The 19,486-nt window shown below is 43.3% G+C and overlaps 1 protein-coding gene across 1 annotated transcript in view; it reads right to left on the bottom strand.

Annotated features, from left to right (window-relative positions):
• DRC8 (dynein regulatory complex subunit 8) overlaps window positions 1-19,486 on the bottom strand; it is a 131,248-nt gene that overhangs the window by 51,435 nt on the left and 60,327 nt on the right. Inside the window, exon 2 of the mRNA XM_025926301.2 lies at window positions 15,924-16,008. Coding sequence (XP_025782086.1) covers window positions 15,924-16,008 — 85 coding nt within the window. The remainder of the gene's footprint in view (window positions 1-15,923; window positions 16,009-19,486) is intronic.

Genomic DNA, 19,486 nt, shown 5'->3' with positions numbered 1-19,486 from the left:
AACCACTGGCTACTGATCGCCTCCTGCCCTTCTCGCTCCTCTCCCCTCCCCAGTCAATCTGGGGCCATTTCAAACAACTCCCAGACTTTCTTACGCAACCACAGATGTATCTGATCGCCACAGCCTGTGATTTGCAGGGTAAGTCGCGAAGGAGGACATTTTTCATGTCACGCCTGACGGCGGTAGCAAAACAATGAGGGCTCTTCCTCTATTTCCCATCAGCCTCTTCAACCAACTTCAGCCTCGGACACAGCTCCCTAAGATACCTAGGCGCCCCAAATCCTTCCTTGGGTTCCTGTGGAGAAAGTTCCATAAGGCAACTCTGTGAGGATAACAGTCACCCCTACAACAAACTCCACCATCCAGGGGCTTAACGCAACGCTTATGGAGGTGGCTTACACTAAAGCCAAAATGAGTTTTCTTGATCGAAGAACGGCTTTACCCCAAAGAATCGTTCAGGGACGCTGCTGCTTCCGCCTTGTGGCTCCATCACCTTCGACGCATGGCTTCCAACGTCACTCTACTTGCGCGCATCAAGCCAGAAGGAGACAAAACACGAAGGGCCACGCACGGGAGGTTTTTAAAGATCAGGCAGAACTTCCGGAACATTCCACTGGCCGCAACCCAGCCAGGCGGTCTACCTAGACTGCACTTCCGAGCCTCCCGCCACCTTCCCAGTAGGGTGGGAAGTCTAGCTTAGCTGTGTGCTCAGGAAGGCAGGAATACAATTAGCCTGCCCAGTCTCTACCAGTCAAGCACCATGGCAAGAAATCACTAGCATTACCAGGGAGGACTTCTGGCCCGGAATTGGGTTGAAATGGCCTAATGTTAGGTTTCTACCACCTCATCAGGGTTGGGGGGGGAACTCTACCGGATAGGGAGTAATCCACAGTCCCGGTGAGAGGTCCCTCATGTGTAGGGTGTGGCGCTTTGCGCCCCTAGACCCGCCTTGCGAGGAGGCGCGGCTGCCTTCACCAGAGATGGCTACACAACCAAATACGGCATCTCTCCACAGGCCCCAACAGAAACGCTAGGACACTGTCTGTCATCGGAGCCCCGCTCCATCATTATTTTATTTTATTTTTCTCTTATCGTATTTTAGTTCCTATGTGAAGGAGAACAGGTTGAGGCTGCAGGACTATGAAGCTGGAAGCCACAGAGGGTACACACCCCAGGAATTATATGCCCTGAGGCCCCAGGAAGTACACTCCCCGAGACCACCAATCCTCAGCCCCCAGCTCCTGATTTTTAAGGTGAACAAAATTCACACCTGATCTGGGGCTCCTGGGTGGCTCAGTCGGTTGAGCGTCCGACTTCGGCTCGGGTCATGATTTCCCGGTTCGTGAGTTCGAGTCCCGCGTCGGGCTCTGTGCTGTCAGCGCGGAGCCTGGAGCCTGCTTTGGGTCCTCTGTCCCCCACTCTCACTGCCCCTTCCCTGCTCACTCGTTCTCAAAAATAAACATTTAAAAAAAAATTGTAAGAAAAAAAATCACATCTGATCTAGACAATACAATAAATACGACAGACAGATATCTATAATCCAGAGTCAACCAAAGTCAGCCTCCAAAGTTACCAAAGACAGGAAAAGGGTGTTCTTTATCACAACAGCAAATTAAGTGCCCTGGACAGGATAGTCCCAATCTAAGAGCTATACGTCTGTCACGTGGTATTCTATTAGTCAACTCCCATCTATGAAGCCTGGGGTATGGTTTACTAGGACATCTAGGGACCCCCCCCCCACCTTTTTGATGTCGTCCAATACACTAAAACTTAGCACATGTGTGTACTTAGACTAAGAGTAAACTGGAAAGCTACGTCCATTCTGGACTCCTGAATGCTACTGACACGCCATAAAAATCAACTTCATCACAGGCTTGGTCCCATCCCAAGGGAACTGTACCGTCCTATGAAAGTGCACAACCATTTGAGTGAAAAAGGGGGGTAATAAAATAACATACATGCATAGCCTTGTATATGTACGCATAGGATATTTCTGGAGTGATCGCTAGAAATTAGCACTAATTGTCACTAATACTTTGGAGGGGTCCTGGACGGCTGGTGGAAGGGAGTTAGCCAGACTTTTCTCTGGACTGTTGTTCTCTTTGAATTTTGAGCCATGGAAATATATTATTTTAAAAATGTATCTTTAATTTCAATCCCCCTTCCTGATTACTCCCTTCACACCCTGTCACCAAGATCCACTATTCTCTCTCAAATCTTTCTTCCCCCTTAACATCTTTGAATCTTTGGCAAACTCCTCTTCAGTCACGGTGAGGGTAGCCTTCTTAGTCTGTTCTGGCTACCAAAACAAAATGCCATGAACTGAGTGCTTATAAACGACAAACGTTTATTTCTCATAGTTCTGGAGGCTGGCAAGTCCAAGGTCCTGGGGCAGGCAGACTTGGTGTGGTGAGAACCTGCTCCCTAGATAGTGTCTTTTTGCTGTAAACTTACTTGGTAGAAGGGATGGGCTAGCTCCCTGGTCTCTCTCGTGAGCGTGCTAATCTCACCCACAAGGGCTCCACCCTGATGACCTAATATCTCTCAAAGGCCCAATTCCCAATACTATCACACTGGGGATTAGGATTTCAACATATGAAATAGGGGGATTCAGACCATAGCCGTTTTTTTTTTTCTATTTTTTTTTTTAACATTTATTTATTTTTGAAAGACAGAGAAAGAGAGAGAGCACCAGCTGTGGAGGGGCAGAGAGAGAGGAAGACACAGAATCTGAAGCAGGCTCCAGGCTCCAGGCTCCGAGCTGTCAGCGCAGAGCCCGATGCGGGGCTCAAACCCACAAACCATGAGATCATGACCTGAGCTGAAGTCAGATGCTTAACCAACGGAGCCACCCAGGCACCCCAGACCATAGCAACTTTTTATTCATCCCCCCCCCCCGCCCCGCCACTACCATTCTAATATCAGAATTTAATTATGCAGATTGGGACACCTCATCTCCCAACAAGAAAAAAAACCAAAGTCTTCCTCTTCAGAAAAGGGAAGAAAAAAGATCTCGGGCTTCCAGGATTTACTTTTTGGCATTCCAGGAAAGGGCTACAGTCTTTGAACAATTCCACATCAATAATTTTAGCCCTGACACAACAATAGCATCATATTATGAGCAACCCAAGTTTCCAAAATTAGGAGATACATTAAATTATGATACAGCTATACATCCCAAGGTGTTTGTCTTACAGCCATTTTTAACAATGATGGTATAAACTTTTAAGATGTCATTCAAGTACAAAGTATTTGACTATAAGGCAAACATTTGAAACATGAAAGAACTGGGGCTCCTGGGTCGCTCAGTTGGTTAAGCGTCCAACTTCAGCTCAGGTCATGATCTTGTGACTCAAGAGTTCGAGCCCTGCATGGAGCTCTCTGCTGTCACCGCAGAGTCTGCTTCAGATCTTCTGTCTCCCCCCTGCCCCCCTCCCCGTGTCTGTCCCTCCCCACCTCATGCTCTCTCTCTCTCTCTCTAAACATTTTAAAAAATAAACATTAAAGAACTTGCAAAAATACCCAAGAGCCCTTTTCGCAAAAGAAACTGACAAGAGAACCCAGACCACAGAAATAAATCAAAGAATATGAGAAGGGAAGGGAAATGGGGGTCAGCAGTAATTCCATTCAAACAGAGAAAAAATATACTAAAAAAATTAACACAAAACCAAGTATGAATATTGTACCTTGTCAGCGTAAACATAATAATATGCCGCAGATAAATCGGGGAACTGAGGGTGAAAATATGGAAGAAATTTAAAAGTGCTACCGTCCACATTCTCCACAGGAGGGAGTCAACTGACACTCTGTATTTGAAATAAGTAGTTTTTTAAAAACACACATACCCTCGTAAGGTTTTCCTCATTATCTTCTCTGAAGTGAAAATAAATAATGTCTCTCCTGGCCAGCAAACATTTGAGAGTCCACAACTTCTTCAATTTAAGTTTATTTTTTTCCTTTCTTAATTCAAGTAAAATTAAATTAATACTTTTTGTTTTTTAAAAGCATGGTTATCGTGATCTTATTTTTAGAGGCTAGTCTCTTCCCTCATGTGTTTAATAAATGTATGTATATTCAGCAACCGCTATGTGCCAAGCACAGTCCGAGGTGCTGAAATACAGCAGTGAACAGAACAGACAGAAGGTCCTGCCCTCGTGGGAATTATATTCTAGATTATTTTCTTCCATACGTTTTCTTTTTCCTTTCTTCCCATTCCTCCTACTTCCTTTCTTATTAACTCCCCATTTATCCTATTACATGAATAAAAAGAGGTCTAGAGAGAGCTACATTTGTCTAACATTAACAACTGTTATTTTGGGAGGTAAGATTTGGGATGATTTTTAAATCTTTTTTAATTAAAAAAATTTTTTTCATGTTTACTTAATTTTTTTGAGAGAGACAGAGGGGGGGAGAGAGAGAGAGAGCGCGCGCGCGCGCGCGCGCGCATGAGTGGGGGAGGGGCAGAGAGAGAGAGACAGACACAGAATCCGAAGCAGGATCCAGGCTCTGAGCTGTCAGCTACAGAGCCCGAGGCAGGGCTCAAACCCACAAACCGTGAGATCATGACCTGAGCCGAAGTCAGGCACTTAACCGATTGAGCCACCCAGATGCCCCAATTTTTTATTTTTGGAATTTTTTTTTTTATGTTTACTTTTGACAGAGAGAGAGAGAGCACGAGCGCGAGAGGGCAGACAGAGAGGAAGACACAAAATCCAAAGCAGGCTCCAGGCTCCGAGCTGTCAGCACAGAGCCTGATGTGGGGCTCAAACCCACAAACTGAGAGATCGTGATCTGAGACAAAGCCGGACGTTTAACCGACTGAGCCACTCAGGCGCCCCTGGGATGAGATTTTAAAACTTCGAGTGATTATTTAATCGCAGTTCATCAAAAGGACTATTAGAAGCAAACCGAAATTTCACAAAGCAACCAGAAAGTGAGATGGTGAAAAGTCAAGGTATACACCACTCTTGAAACAAATATGCGTTTTTATTGTGAAATACATTGTGAGATATTACAGAAAAAAGGACACACAAAAATATAACAGCCATACATCCAATACCAAGATTTAACCTTTTGCCACATTTGCTTCCAATTTTTTCGCTAACAATAAAACACGGCAGAAACAGCTGAAGTCCCGCTCTCCATCCCTTCCGTCTCTGTCTTCAGATGCGACCACCATTCTGAGGATAATATTTCTCGTTCCCATGCACAGCATTGTATTCACACACCACAGATGCTGCTGTTCTTTTGTATATTTAACATTTACGTATGTTATCAGGTTTGCTTCTTTTTGTAATTTTTGTGATGCAACATTCGTTGTTGAAATTGATCCAAGCTGTCCACGTGGTCTAGGTCATCACTCATTTCATTCACGTGTGTGAACTACGCAAGAACAGACCCGGTTTTGACAATTATGGATCCAACAATCCCATTCCTCTTTAATACTGTGTTTTCCCATCGCACAAACACAGGCCCACTGACCTGCGCAGTTTCTCCAAAGCTCTTTGAGTCGTTTCAAGCTTTCTCAGATAATAATTGTTTAGGGAAACTGTCCCTGCAATCTCTCCGTATTGCTCACCCTTTTTACTACCTAATTAAATGTATTGTGAAATCTTGTATCAACTTATCTTCAAAAACAGTATTAAATACAAAGAAGTAGAAATAATATTCAAGGTACCTCCAATCTTCTTAGGAAAAGTTATCCCTAATCCATCACAAAAAGGTTCTTCTTACCTACTTCTTATTGAATTTTAGACAAGCTCTAATACACTCAAAGTTCCTGCCAACTGCTTAAGAAACTCAAGTCTCCTTATCAGTGAAACAGATGAACACTGGGTGTTGTGTGCCTCAGAGACTCATGCTGAGTTGGGATGGAAACACCAAAAAGGAGACTCGGTGCATTAGCAAGAGGACACCCAGGGGGCCGCTGGACTACAAAAAGTTTGCCCAAAGACTATGAAAGCAAAAAAATATTAGGAAAAATCTCCTATAGAAGAAGCAGGAATAAAGTAAACACAGAATAGTCTCAAATACCAATAATGTCACTCTGCAAAGGCACAGAAACATAGGAATGGCACAGACGGGTGTGCTTGGGAAACAGGACGACCAGCACTTTTATTCCAGGATTGGACCCTTGTCATCTTGGCGCACCAAATTCTCCAGGATCAGACCATTCTGGAGTTGGTTAGAATGGAGTGTTAAAAACATATATAACTTGATCCGATCTTAAACACCTTTCAAAATTCATTCATGATTTTTCATTTGCTACTCTTAACACTCTCGGGGTTTAAGTGAAGCAGGCATGAGGAAAATAAATAAAAAGAGGGTGGCACATAAAAAACCAATGATAGTAATCAAAACCATGATAGTGGCACAAAAACAAACACAGAGATCAATAGGACAGGATAGAGAGACAGGAATATACAATGGAGAAAAGACAGCCTTTTCAATAAATTACATTCGGAAAACTAGACAGCTACATGCAAAAAAGATGAAACTGGGCCACTTTCTTACCCTCTACACTAAAACAAACAAACAAACAAAAAAACAACAACAAAAAAGAACACCTCAAAATGGATTAAAGACCTAAATGTAAGATCTGAAGCCATAAAACTCCCAGAGGAAAACATGCAGTAATCTCTTGGACATTGCCCTTAACATTCTTCTAGATATGTCTCCTCTGGCAAGGAAAACAAAAGTTTATTCTTATTAACTACTGGGACTACACCAAAATAAAAAGCTTTTGCATGGTGAAGGAAACCATCAACAAAACAGAAAGGCAACATACCAAATGGGAGAAGATATTTGCAAATGATAGATCCTATGAGGGATTAGTATCCAAAATACATAAAGAACTTATATAGCTCAACACCACAAAAAAAAAAAAAAAAAAAAAAAAAAAGATAATCCACTTAAAACAGGCAGAGGACCTGAACAGACACTTTTCCCAAAGACATCCAGATGGCCAACAGACACATGAAAAGGTGCTCAACATCACTTATCATCAGGGAAATGCAAATCAAAACCACGATGAGATATCACCTCACACCTGTCATAATAGTCTCAAAATGACAAAACAGTGACAAGTGTTGGCAAAGAAGTGGATAAAAGAGAACCCTCATGCACTGTTGGTAGGAATGTAAATTGGTGCAACCTCTGTGGAAAACAGTAATGGAGGTTCCTCAAAAAATTAAAAACAGAAATGCCATATGATCCAGCAATTTCACTACTGGGTATTTATCCAAAGAAAACAAAGATACTAATTCAAAAAGATATATGCATCTCCATATTCATTGCAGCATTACTTATAATAGCCAAGATACGGAAACAGCCCAAGTGTCCATCAATGGATGAATGGATAGAGAAGATGTCACACACACACACACACACACACACACACACACACACACACACACACACACGAACATTTCTTAGCCATAAAACAGAATGAAATCTTGCCATTTGCAACAACATGGATGGACCTGGAGGGTATTATGCTAAGTGAGGTGAGTCAGACAGAGAAAGATAAACACCATACGATTACACTTGTATGTGGAATCTAAAAAGCAAAACAAATGAACAACCAACAAAAAACAAACAGATTCTTAAATGCAGAGAACAAACTGCTGGTTGCCAGAAAGGAGGTGGGGAGGAAGGGTGGATAAAATAGGAAGGAGATTAAGACGTACAAAGAGATGAAAGGTATAGCACCGGGAATATAGTCAGTAATATTACAATAACGTAAAAAAAAAAAAAAAAATTCAACGATACAGCCAGCAACTGACTCTACTGACTTGTAGTATACCTTTATTCTGTTAGACTCAAAAATGAAAGAAAACTGATTGCAAAAGAACTAGATTTGTTTGTGATTCAGATTTGAATGACATTCAAATTAAATTCATCAGCTACATGGAAAAATTAATTAGCTTCTTTACTTTAAAGGCATTCCTTGTGGAATGTTATTTTTTACTATACTAGCTTCATTCAGGCCAACTTAAATTTATTCTATTAAGACTACTCTGATGACTTTTGTTTGTTTCCAAAAACCAAATCCATACCGGTGTGTAATTTACCTTTTTTTTTTTTTTTTTTAATTTCTGAACACCAGAAAGTAAAAATAGTCAAAAGACAGATGGCATACAGTTCACACTCTATGGCTAGGATCTTTAATATAAAAAAAAAAAAAAATTCAATAAAAAAATGGGAAAGGGCATGAACTGCCAGTTCAAACAAAAGGAAATACAAACCACTTTTAGACATACAGAGAGAGGTCCATAATTAGAGAAATGAAAATTAACACTGAGTTTCTATCCTTTACGTATCACATTAGCAAAAATCTTAAAGTCTGATGATTAAACTTTGTCTAAGAGAGAGTAAGGAAACAGGCATACTCATAAAATAAAGTGAAAAAGGGTCACCTGAGTGGCTCAGTCAGTTAAGTGTCTGACCGGCTCAGGTCATGATCTCGCAGTTCATGAGTTTGAGCCCTGCGTCAGGCCCTGTGCTGACAGCTAGGAACCTGGAGCCTGCTTCGGATTCTGTCTCTCTCTCTCTGCCCCTCCCCTGCTATTACTCTGTCTCTCTCTCTCAAGAATAAATAAACATTAAAAGAAGTTTTAAATAAAGTGAAAGAATACATTGTCAATATAGCAACAGCTAGCAAAAATATTCATGCACTTTAATGTATTTTCAAGAATTTAACTAAAGAAAAATTCTCACTTTTGCAAAATAACATGCAAAGTGAGCTATTCTCCACAACATGGACTGTCATAACAAGAGTCTGAGGATGCCTGGCTGGCTCAGTCGGTGAAGTGTCCAACTCTTGATTTTGGCTCAGATCATGATTTCACAATTCATGAGTTTGAGCCCTGCATCAGACTCCATGCTGACAGTGAGAAGCCTGCTTGGGATTCTCTCTCTCTCTCTCTCTGCTCCTCCCCTGATCATGTGCATGCACATATGCTGTCTCTCTCTCTCTCTGCATCTCTCTCTCTCTCTCTCTCTCTCATTAAAAATAAATAAACACACTTAAAAAAAAAATAACAAGAGCCTGGAAACAACCTAAATAACCACTGATAGGAAATTAATTCAGTATATTATGGTTCATCCATACAACGAAATGAGGAAGCTCTTACGTACTAATAAGAATAATCACAAAGATATGATAAGTGAAAAAAGCAAAGTACAGAACAGTTTAGTCTCTCACCACTTACATTAAAAATACACATCCCGCGACGCCGGGGGCTCAGTCGGTTAAGCTTCCGACTCTTGTTTGGCTCAGGTCATGATCTCATGGTTCATGGGTTCAAGCCCCACATTGAGCTCTGGGCTCTGTGCTGACAGCATGGAGCCTGTTTGGGATTCTCTCTCTCCCTCTCTTTTTGCCCCTCCCCCATTGGCTTGCTCTCTCTCTCTCAAAATAAGCAAACATTTAAAAAAAAATACACATCCTATAACTCAACATCAAAAAAAAAAACACAAACAAAAACAGTACGATTTAAAAATGGGCAAAGGGCTTAAATGGACATTTCTCCAGAGAAGAGGTACAAATAACCAATGAGCACAAGCAGATATGCTCAACATCATTAATCATTAGGAAAATGCAAATCCAAATCACAAGATACCACTTTAGACCCATTATGATAAAAAAGGAAAAACAGAATAACAAATGTTGGCAAGGACATAGAGAACTTGGAACCCTTGTGCTTTGCTGGTAGAAATGTAAAATGATGCAGCTGTTGTGGAAATCAGTGTGGTGGTTTCCTAAAATATTAAACATAGAATTACTACATCATCTAGCAACTCTCCTGCTGGGTGTTCATCCAAAAGAACTGAAAGCAGGGACTTGAACAAATATTTGTTCAGCGATGTTCATAGCAACATTGAGCAAAAAAGCCAAAAGGTGGAAACAACCCAAATGTCTATGAACAGAGGAATGGATAACTAAAACGTGGTGTATACTCACAGGAGAGTATTATTCAGCCTTAAAAAGGTTATGAAATTTGGGGCGCCCGGGTGGCTCAGTCGATTGAGCGTCCGACTTCAGCTCAGGTCATGATCTCGCGGTCTGTGGGTTCAAGCCCCACGTCGGGCTCTGTGCTGACAGCTCAGAGCCTGGAGCCTGCTTCGGATTCTGTGTCTCCCTCTCTCTCTGCTCCTCCCCCTCTCGTGCTCTGTCTCTCTCACTCTCAAAAAATGAATAAATGTTAAAAAAATGTTTAAATAAAAAAAAACGCTATGAAATTCTGACACGTGTCACAAGGATAAACCTCAAAGATGTTATGCTAGAAGAAATAAACCAGACACAAAAGGGCAAATGTTGTATGACTTTGCTTATATGGCATCCCAAGAACAGTCAAACTCATAGAGACAGAAAGTAGATGAGTGGCCGCCGGGAGCTAGCGAGAGGGGGAGTGCGGAGTTATTGTTTCAAGGGGTACAGAGTTCCAGTTTGAGAAGATAAGGTTCTGGAGATGCGTGGCAGGCATGTGAATGTACTTAAAGCCAATAAATTGTACACTTAAAAATGGTTAAAATGTTAAATTTCATGTTATATATACTTACCACATTAAAACACACACACACACACACACACACACACACACACACACACACACACACTCTTGTATGTGCATGGACTGTCTCTGGAAAAAAACTTGTAACAATCTTGCTTTAATAAGAGGAACTGGGGCACCTGGGTGGCTCAGCGGGTTGAGCGTCTGGCTCTGGATTTCAGCTCAGGTCACAATCTCACGGTTCTTGACTTCCAGCCCTTCCTCAGGCTCCGCACTGATGGTGCAGAGCCTGCTTGGGATTCTCTCTCTCTCTTCCTGTCTCTCTGTCCCCTGCTCCCCCTGCTCACTCTCTCTCAAAATAGTTAAATAAACTTTAAAAATAAAATAAAACATGGGGCACCTGGGTGGCTCAGTCGGCTGAGCGTCTGACTTCGGCTCAGGTCACAATCTCACCGTTTGTGGTTTGGATCCCGCGTTGGGCTCTGTGCTGACGGCTCGGAGCCTGGAGCCTGCTTCCAATTCTGTGTCTCCCTCTCTCTCTGCCCCTCCCCTGTTTACACTCTGTCTCACTCTCTCTCTCAAAAATAAACATTAAAAAAACTTTTTTTAATAAAATAAAACAAAATAAATAAAAAGAGGAACTGGTTAGCCGGAGTTAGAGGTAGAAAGACGTGCCTGTACTATTCTTTGTACCTTTTGAATTTTATCCCTTGTCTGTATCTCATCTATACAAAAATTTGGTTCCCAATCAGTCTTACTGATTGAAATCTGAACACAGAACAGGAAAATGTACTTAAGTCACAATGTATCATGCTCTATGTTTTATATGAGGCAAAATTAAAATGGCCCCAATTAATGATATTAAAAATCTGCCTCGGGGCGCCTGGGTGGCGCAGTCGGTTAAGCGTCCGACTTCAGCCAGGTCACGATCTCACGGTCTGTGAGTTCGAGCCCCGCGTCGGGCTCTGGGCTGATGGCTCAGAGCCTGGAGCCTGTTTCCGATTCTGTGTCTCCCTCTCTCTCTGCCCCTCCCCCATTCATGCTCTGTCTCTCTCTGTCCCAAAAAAAATAAATAAACGTTGAAAAAAAAAAAAAATCTGCCTCAATGGTTTTCAAGGTGCCAACTTTCAAAAACTAATAAAGAAAATGAACTTCAGAACTTAAAAACTCAACACACAATGCACAGAAATAAGTAAAACAATTCTTATGAGAGGTTTCTTATGTATAATTGCTAATCCAGAGCAAACAGAGGAAAAACTACTTTAAATTATTTACTTCAATAATACAAAGTATAATACTACTAATTATATTGTCCTAAAGTATAATACTACTACTAAAGCTACTACTAATAATGTAATACTATTAATAATAGCTAGTTTGTTCTGAGCTAATATTGTTCTAAAAGCTTTAAAAAAATGACCACTGACAACATTGGTTCTCAAATTTTCTGGTTTCATAATGTGTTTTGCATTCTTAAAAATTATAGAGATCCCCAGAGAGCTTTTCCTTATGTGAGTTATATTTATCTCTATTACCATATTAGAAATTAAACCTCAAAAAATGTAGGGGTGCTTGGGGAGCTCAGTCAGTTAGGCATACAGCTCTTGATTTCAGCTCAGGTCATGATCTCACGGTTCGTGAGATCAAGCCCCGCAATGGGCTCTGCCCTGACAGCACGGAGCCTGCTTAGGATTCTCTCTCTCCCTCTCTCTCTGCCCCTCCCCTGCACATGCTCTCTCTCAAAATAAATAAAGAACTTAAAAAATATTTTAAATATTCACTTAAAAATCTTTTTTACTTTTTTGTTTTATTTTAATAATTTTAAAAAAATTTAATGTTTATTTATTTTTGAAAGAGAGAGGGAGACAGAGTGTGAGCAGGGGAGAGGCACAGAGAGGGGGAGACACAGCATCCGAAGCAGGCTCCAGACTCCGAGCCGTCAGCACAGAGCCCGACGCGGGGCTCGAACTCACGAACCGTGAGATCATGACCTGAGCTGAAGTCAGATGCTTAACCGACTGAGCCACCCAGGCACCCTTAGAAATCTTTTTTAAATATTTTAAAATATTCATTTAGAAATAACGATAAATAAATCCAGTGCAAGTGTATGTAATTTTATGAAAAGTAAGTGCATTTTCCAAACAAGAACAAACTGAGTTAGAAGAACGGCACCGTTTTCCATGTTTGCAAATCTCCCTGCTGTCGGGCTTCACAGAAGACAGCTGGATTCTCATATCTGGTTCTGCATTCAATCTGTTGCAATATCACACATCATGTAGCTTTTCAAAACCTCCAACATATACTTGTGAAAAATTGAGAATGAAAATAGCAAATACTGTCTTAAAGTTACTATAAAAATAGTTAAGACCTCCCAGGCCCCTGAAAGGATCCTTCCTCTGAGGCCAAAGTGAATAGAGAGAATAAGTAAGTTCCTCAGTCACAGGGCTGGGAGTGGAGCCCCGGCAGTCTGATTCCGGACCTGGGGTTGCCCCTCGGACCGGGAGGAAAGCAGCAGAGGCCCATTTCATGACGTTTTACACGGCGGTACAATTTCAAATTCAATCTCTCAATTCGTGCAAAGCAGAGGGGAGGAGAAAGGAGAGTAATTGCCCCAAAACTCATCCTAAGGGGGCCCAGGGCTGCCCTACCAAGAAAATGGCACCATACTTACACTGTAGGAGAGACACAGCTAAGTGTCCTGGGAGCCTCTCCAGCAACAGCTCTCTCCCGCCCAAACCGAGCCCTTAGCTACATCTCTGGACTCTCTGTCAGATGCTTCCCTACGCTATTCTTTACATAGACTTCTGCCTTCAATTCTTTTCTCCCCCAGTTTTATTGAGGAACAATGGACAGATGTCACTGTGTAAGCGTAAGGCCTGCAGCATGACGGTCCGAGTTACGTACATTGGGACACGGTGACCACAACAGGTCCAACCTACATCCGGCCTCTTATGCAGACACAATAGAAAGAAAAGAACAGAAAAGGAAAGAAAAGGCCTCCTTGTGATGGGAACTCAGGATTGACGTTCCTCACCTCTTCCCTACAAACCACCCAGTAGCGTTAGCTGTACCCATCCTGTGGGACATCACATCCTGGTGCTTACCACGTAACTAGAGGTTTGCACCTCGCGACCAGCTTCCTCCGGCTCCCCTCCCCCATCCCCATGTCCAGTAACCACTGGTCCAGTAACCAGTGTCCTGGTCTCCTTTCCTGAGTTTGTTTTTTTATTTGTTCGCATTTTAGATCCCACCTATACGTGAAATCACACGGTCTTTGTGTTTCCCTGACTTATTTCATGAGCATAATTCCCTCAGGATTCAATGATGCTGTCACCAACAGCAGGATTTCCTCATTTTTATGGCCGAATAATATTCTATTGTATATCTATACCGCAACTTCTTTATCCCTCCATGCATCGATGAACACTTAGGTTGTTTCCATGTCTTGTTGTGTTTTTTTTTTAATTCTTTTTTTGTAATTGTTTTTTTTTTTTAATTTTTTTACATTTGTTTACTTTTGAGAGACAGAGAAACAGAGCACATGTGGGGAGGGGCAGAGAGGGAAGGAGACAGAATCCAAAGCAGACCCGAGGCTCTGAGCTGTCAGCACAGAGCCCGATGCAGGGCTCGAACTCACAAACCACGAGATCATGACCTGAGCCGAAGCCGGACGCTCAACCGACTGAGCCACCCAGGCGCCCCTACAGATGCCAACTCTTGCCACACAAGTAAAAAGACTGAGATGAGGGAAGGTCCCTGAAGCCCCCCACACCCAACGACAGGTCACCTGTCAGACACAAGCCTCAAGCAAATACTGGTTTCTCTTCTCTGCTCCCCTGGTCTTCCTCTGGCTCTCCCTGACCTCTCTAACACTACCTCTGTCCCCTGGCCCCTGGCGAACCTTCCAGCCTCAGCCAGAGGTCTGAGGCGAAGGCAAGAGCCATCTTTGGATTGAGTCGTTCATGCCACATGCTCCCCACCTCATCCCAAACCCTGTCACCGGCACGACCGCCCCACCGGATGTCTTCCTCCTATGATATACCCACCCTGAGGATAAAGTGCCCCCCCCAAGTGGCACCCGTGTGGCCCGCGCTGTGGCCAGAGCATCTGAAGCCACGTGAAGCCACACACATCCTCAGCAACAGCTGAGCCAAGGCTCACACAAGGCCAACGGCGCTGGTGGTTCTGGAACGGAATTCCCAACCTTATCTATCGCCTGCTTCAAGGCCCAGAAACACGGTGGAGGGAGAAAAGTCAACTTTATAAAGTAATGAACGGCACCGCCCCCTCTCAGTCTCCTCTCCTACAGTCACACCTGTGCCTTCAGGGATGAAGACACTATACAATACACACAGTTACAACGTGTGGCCAACAAAATAAAATCGCATGCGGTGGTTCCGCCGGTGTGGCTCCTTTAAAGCACTGAGTCCCCCGACTAGCCCTTCCGCCACTTCCCGCTGCTTCGCTGGCCTCTGTGTCCTCGCTTCTGAGTTTCGAGACTGTGATCCCCCCACACGTTCCTCGTTCGGCTCGGTCTCCTGGAAGGAAGGTCCATGGCCTCCCTGGGATGTCCGTGGCCTGGATCCCACAGCCTCTGCTGTTCTCGTGGACAGTCTCTTCTGCCTTTTTGTTTTGCTTTGTTTCCTTTCTGGTCTCAAACTATTGTCTCCTGTCCTCCATTCCCGATCTAGCAGTATTCATGTCTCTCTCTCCTCTTTGTATGTTCTTCTGTTTGGGTTCTTTTCGTTACTTGACTTGGGGAGCGTATCACTGTTCAAGTATTATTAATCTTTCTTTGTAATTTCTGGCTCGATCACACAAAACCTACTTATTTTTTTATTTAAAATTTTTTCATGTTTATTCATTTTTGAGAGACAGAGAGAGACAGAGCACGAGCGGAAAAGGGGCAGAGAGAGAGGGAGACACAGAATCCGAAGCAGGTGCCAGGCTCCGAGCTGCCGGCACAGAGCCTGACGGGGGGCTCGAACCCACGAACTGTGAGCTCATGACCTGAGCCAAAGTCAGACGCTCAACCGACTGAGCCACCCAGGCGCCCCACAAAACCTACTTACTTTAAAAGCAAATTCCGTTCACTCGACTCAACCAATAGTTACCGAGCGCCAACTATGTGCGCAGCAATCATGCTACAGCAGGGGTCACCTCACTCACAGAACTGACAGTCCGGAGGTTGCAGCGGGCAATGTGGATGTTCTTTTCACCAGGTTATAAAGAACAGGAAACAGTATTGATCCAAAGCGCTAGCTGGTAGAGGGCTTCCACAGAGCACAGGGAAATAAACACTTTTAAACAGCGTAAGAAATCCAAGACCTGGAAAAAGACAAGACCCCTCTTCCATTTTAGGAGTTGTGTCAGTCATTTAGAATCAGAACAAAGAAGACACATCCAAACCTCACATCCACCGTATTATTCGCCTCGTGGTCAAACACTTCAAAGGCGTCTTTGATTTTTTTGTGGAACTCTGCTACGGTTATGTCTGCAAAAGACAAAGTAAATAAAAATTGTTTTAATTACTCTCCCTTGGGATTCCGAACAGAAATTTCAGCCGCTCAGCTAGAACTTCTCAATAAGGAAGAGCACGCGGAACTCTCCTCATCTGAACGCACCAGTTAGCGTGCTTCCCTCCCTCTCGAGGAGTCAGGGAACGGACGGACTCTTGTTTCCCGAGGCACGAGACACACACGGTGCATTATTGGAGTACCTACGCCTCTCGAGTACACAGCCTCACGGGGTTTACACGTGTACAGGGTCATGGGGCCACCGCAATCGAGACACAGGAAGCTTCCAACACGGCGTGTCTTCTGTCCCGAGTCGTCTGGGCAGAGTCCCAGCCAAAGAGGCAGAAGGAACCCGGCACTAGATACTGATTGTAGGTCACCGGCATGCCCACCTGCCCTGCTTTATCCTGTGCCTGAGGAGGGCGGAAGCCGGGGGCTGGGAAGGCATGCAAAGGCCACACGTGACACTCTCTCAAAGAGCTTTCAAACGAGTTTTGAGACTAAGAATTACTTCTCTGAAACAATTAGGAAGTCATTTATTCGGTAAGTATTTATTGAGGCTCTACTATGTGCTGGACACAACTGTCGGTGCTAAGGTTACAGCAAGGAGCAGAATGGACAGAAGTCCCTACCTCATGGAGCTATGCGTACTGGAGGAGATGCAGAAGCTCACACATACACTGTAGGTCAAATGGGCCTGGAAAACATAAAGCAGGGAAGGCCTATGAAGAGTGCTGGCTGTGTGGGTGGGGGAGGATGGGGGGTGTGGGGGGAAGGCCTCCTTAGCGATGAGGGGGAAGAGGCAGCCTTGTGAATATCCACAGGAGGAGTTTTTAGGCAAAGAGAACAGCAGAGGCAGAAGGGTAGGAAATAAGGTCAGAAGGTGTGCATTCGGGGATTTGGGGGCAGAAGACGCGTTCTATACCTGCATGCTGCTTTAAGGGTTTTGTTTTTTACTTTAAATGAGATGATGGATCACTGGAGGGTTCTAAGCAGTGCTGTGACATAGCCTGGCTTATATTCACTTCAGCTACGATGTTAAGAATATACTGGAAAGGGGGGCCTGGGTGGCCCAGTCGGTTAAGCATCTGATTTCAGCTCAGGTCATGATCTCACAGTTCGTAGGTTCAAGCCCCACTCAGGCTCTGTGCTGACAGCTCGGAGCCTGGAGCCTGCTTCGGATTCTGTGTCTCCTTCTCTCTGTGCCCCTCCCCTGCTCACACTCTGTCTCTCAAAAATAAATAAATGTTAAAAAATAATAATAATAATAATAATAAAAGAATATACTGGAAAAGGACACCTGGGTGGCTCAGTTAGTCAAGCGTCTGATTCTTGGTTTCAGCTCAGGTCATGATCTCACCGTTTGTAGGTTTCAGTCCTGCACTGGGCTATGTGCTGACAGTGCAGAACCTGCCTGGGATTCTCTCTGTCCCTCTCTCTCTGCCCTTCCCTGATCACTCTCTCTCTCAAAATAAATAATTAAAAAATATTTTTTTTCAACGTTTTTTATTTATTTTTGGGACAGAGAGAGACAGAGCATGAACGGGGGAGGGGCAGAGAGAGAGGGAGACACAGAATCAGAAACAGGCTCCAGGCTCCGAGCCATCAGCCCAGAGCCTGACGCAGGGCTCGAACTCACGGACCGCGAGATCGTGACCTGGCTGAAGTCGGACGCTCAACCGACTGCGCCACCCAGGCGCCCCCAAAAATATTTTTTTAATGTTTATTCATTTTTGAGAGACAGAGACAAGAGCATGAGCGGGGGAGGGGCAGAGAGAGAAGGAGACACAGAATCCCAAGCAGGCTCCAGGCTCCGAGCTGTCAGCACAGAGCCCGACGCGGGGTTCGAAGTCACGAACCATGAGATCTTGACCTGAGCTGAAGTCGGACGCTTAACCAACTGAGCCACCCAGACTCCCCTTAAAGGATGTCCTGGAAAGGGACAAGGGTGGAAAGAGAGACTACTTAGGAGGTTATTGCAATATTCTAGAGGGAGACTGATGATGGCAGGGATAAAAATGGAAGCAGTTGGAGACAGTGAGAAATGACAGGATTCTGGATATATTCTAAAGGGCACAGCAAACAGGACTCGCTGATAAGGTTTGGTGTTAGGTGCAGAGAAAAAGATAAGAATTGAGGTTGACTCCAACGTGTCTGGCTGAGTGGAAGCCTAAAGGGGGAAAATGCAGTGAAGTCTCAAATTTTATTTTTTAGATACTAAGTAAAACTAGGACACCTAGAAAGGGAGAGATTGAGTTTATATAATTATTTTAATTATAAACAGAATACCATCAAATTATAGAAAATGGGGGGAGGGGGAATTTACTCATATTCCCTTTACCCTAACATAACCACGAATCATTTTGCTAGATTTTCATCCAATCTTTCTTCGCACACAACCTTTAGTATACTGTATTTCATATACCATCCTTTCGCTCAACGAAAACTTACTGAATACAACACTACGTACTAGGTTTGTGTCAGATGCTGTATCCACATTTATAACCAGCAAGGTATCAACCAAAGTTCACAGGGGTTGCTCTCTCCCACACTCTAATTGCTAGTACTCCTTAGTTAAGAACCGTAACTCTTAATTCCTTCACTCAAACGTTATACCTTTCCAGGCTACAACATAACCTACCTAACCTTCCATTTTTAACACTACCAAAGGAATATGCCACAACTTACTGATATTAATTTTTCTGTATTATAAAAAACATGGCAGTGAACCACATTTGCTAACTTCACAAGCAAAAAACAAAAAAATGTCATCTGATTATTTAAATTTACTCTCCTTTGATCACAAGCGGACCTGCTGTGAACGATCGGTTCTTGTTGTCTGCTCACTCCTCTAGGATCTCCCGTTTTTTCTTGGCAAGTTTTGTAGGTGCTCTTTAAATAATGAAGACTTAACCTTGTGTCATAATTACTGCAAAAAAAAATTCCAGGTCAGTTGTTTGCATTTGTTTTTCTAAAATAGAACGAGCTTCACATCCTTGCTGACCATCCATAGCATACCAGATTATTGGAAGAAAAAAAGGATACGGAAGAAAGTTTAGATTAGGTAAAAATCACTTTGAATCCTACCACGTGGGGTTAGCTACTCTCTTGTTGTCCTCTAATCTAACTTGCACTCAACAATAAATTGTGAGCATCCTGCATTTCAAAAATATGTTTATTACATTATCATTTCTAGTGACTGCTTGGTATACCATTATAGAGATTTATCATAATTTATTTAACCAACCCTCTAAGTGTAGGCATTTCGGCTGTTTCCAATTTTCCATTGTTATAGTTATTCTTTGGTGAACGGCTTTGTCCATTTCATCTTTGTGAGTTTGTCTTATTATCTCACTGAAATACAGTGAGTTGCGACAGCTGAATTTGTGTGGGACATTGGGAAGGGTCTAATTAGTCATAATAATGTCTTGGGAAAGTCTCACTGGTTGTAACACT

Source organism: Puma concolor, chromosome E4 (assembly GCF_028749965.1).
Source record: "Puma concolor isolate L17-30 chromosome E4, mPumCon1.1.hap2, whole genome shotgun sequence".
Taxonomy (NCBI): Eukaryota; Metazoa; Chordata; class Mammalia; order Carnivora; family Felidae; genus Puma; species Puma concolor.
Note: the sequence above shows the minus strand (reverse complement) of the source record. Positions and strands in the feature narration are given on the sequence as shown.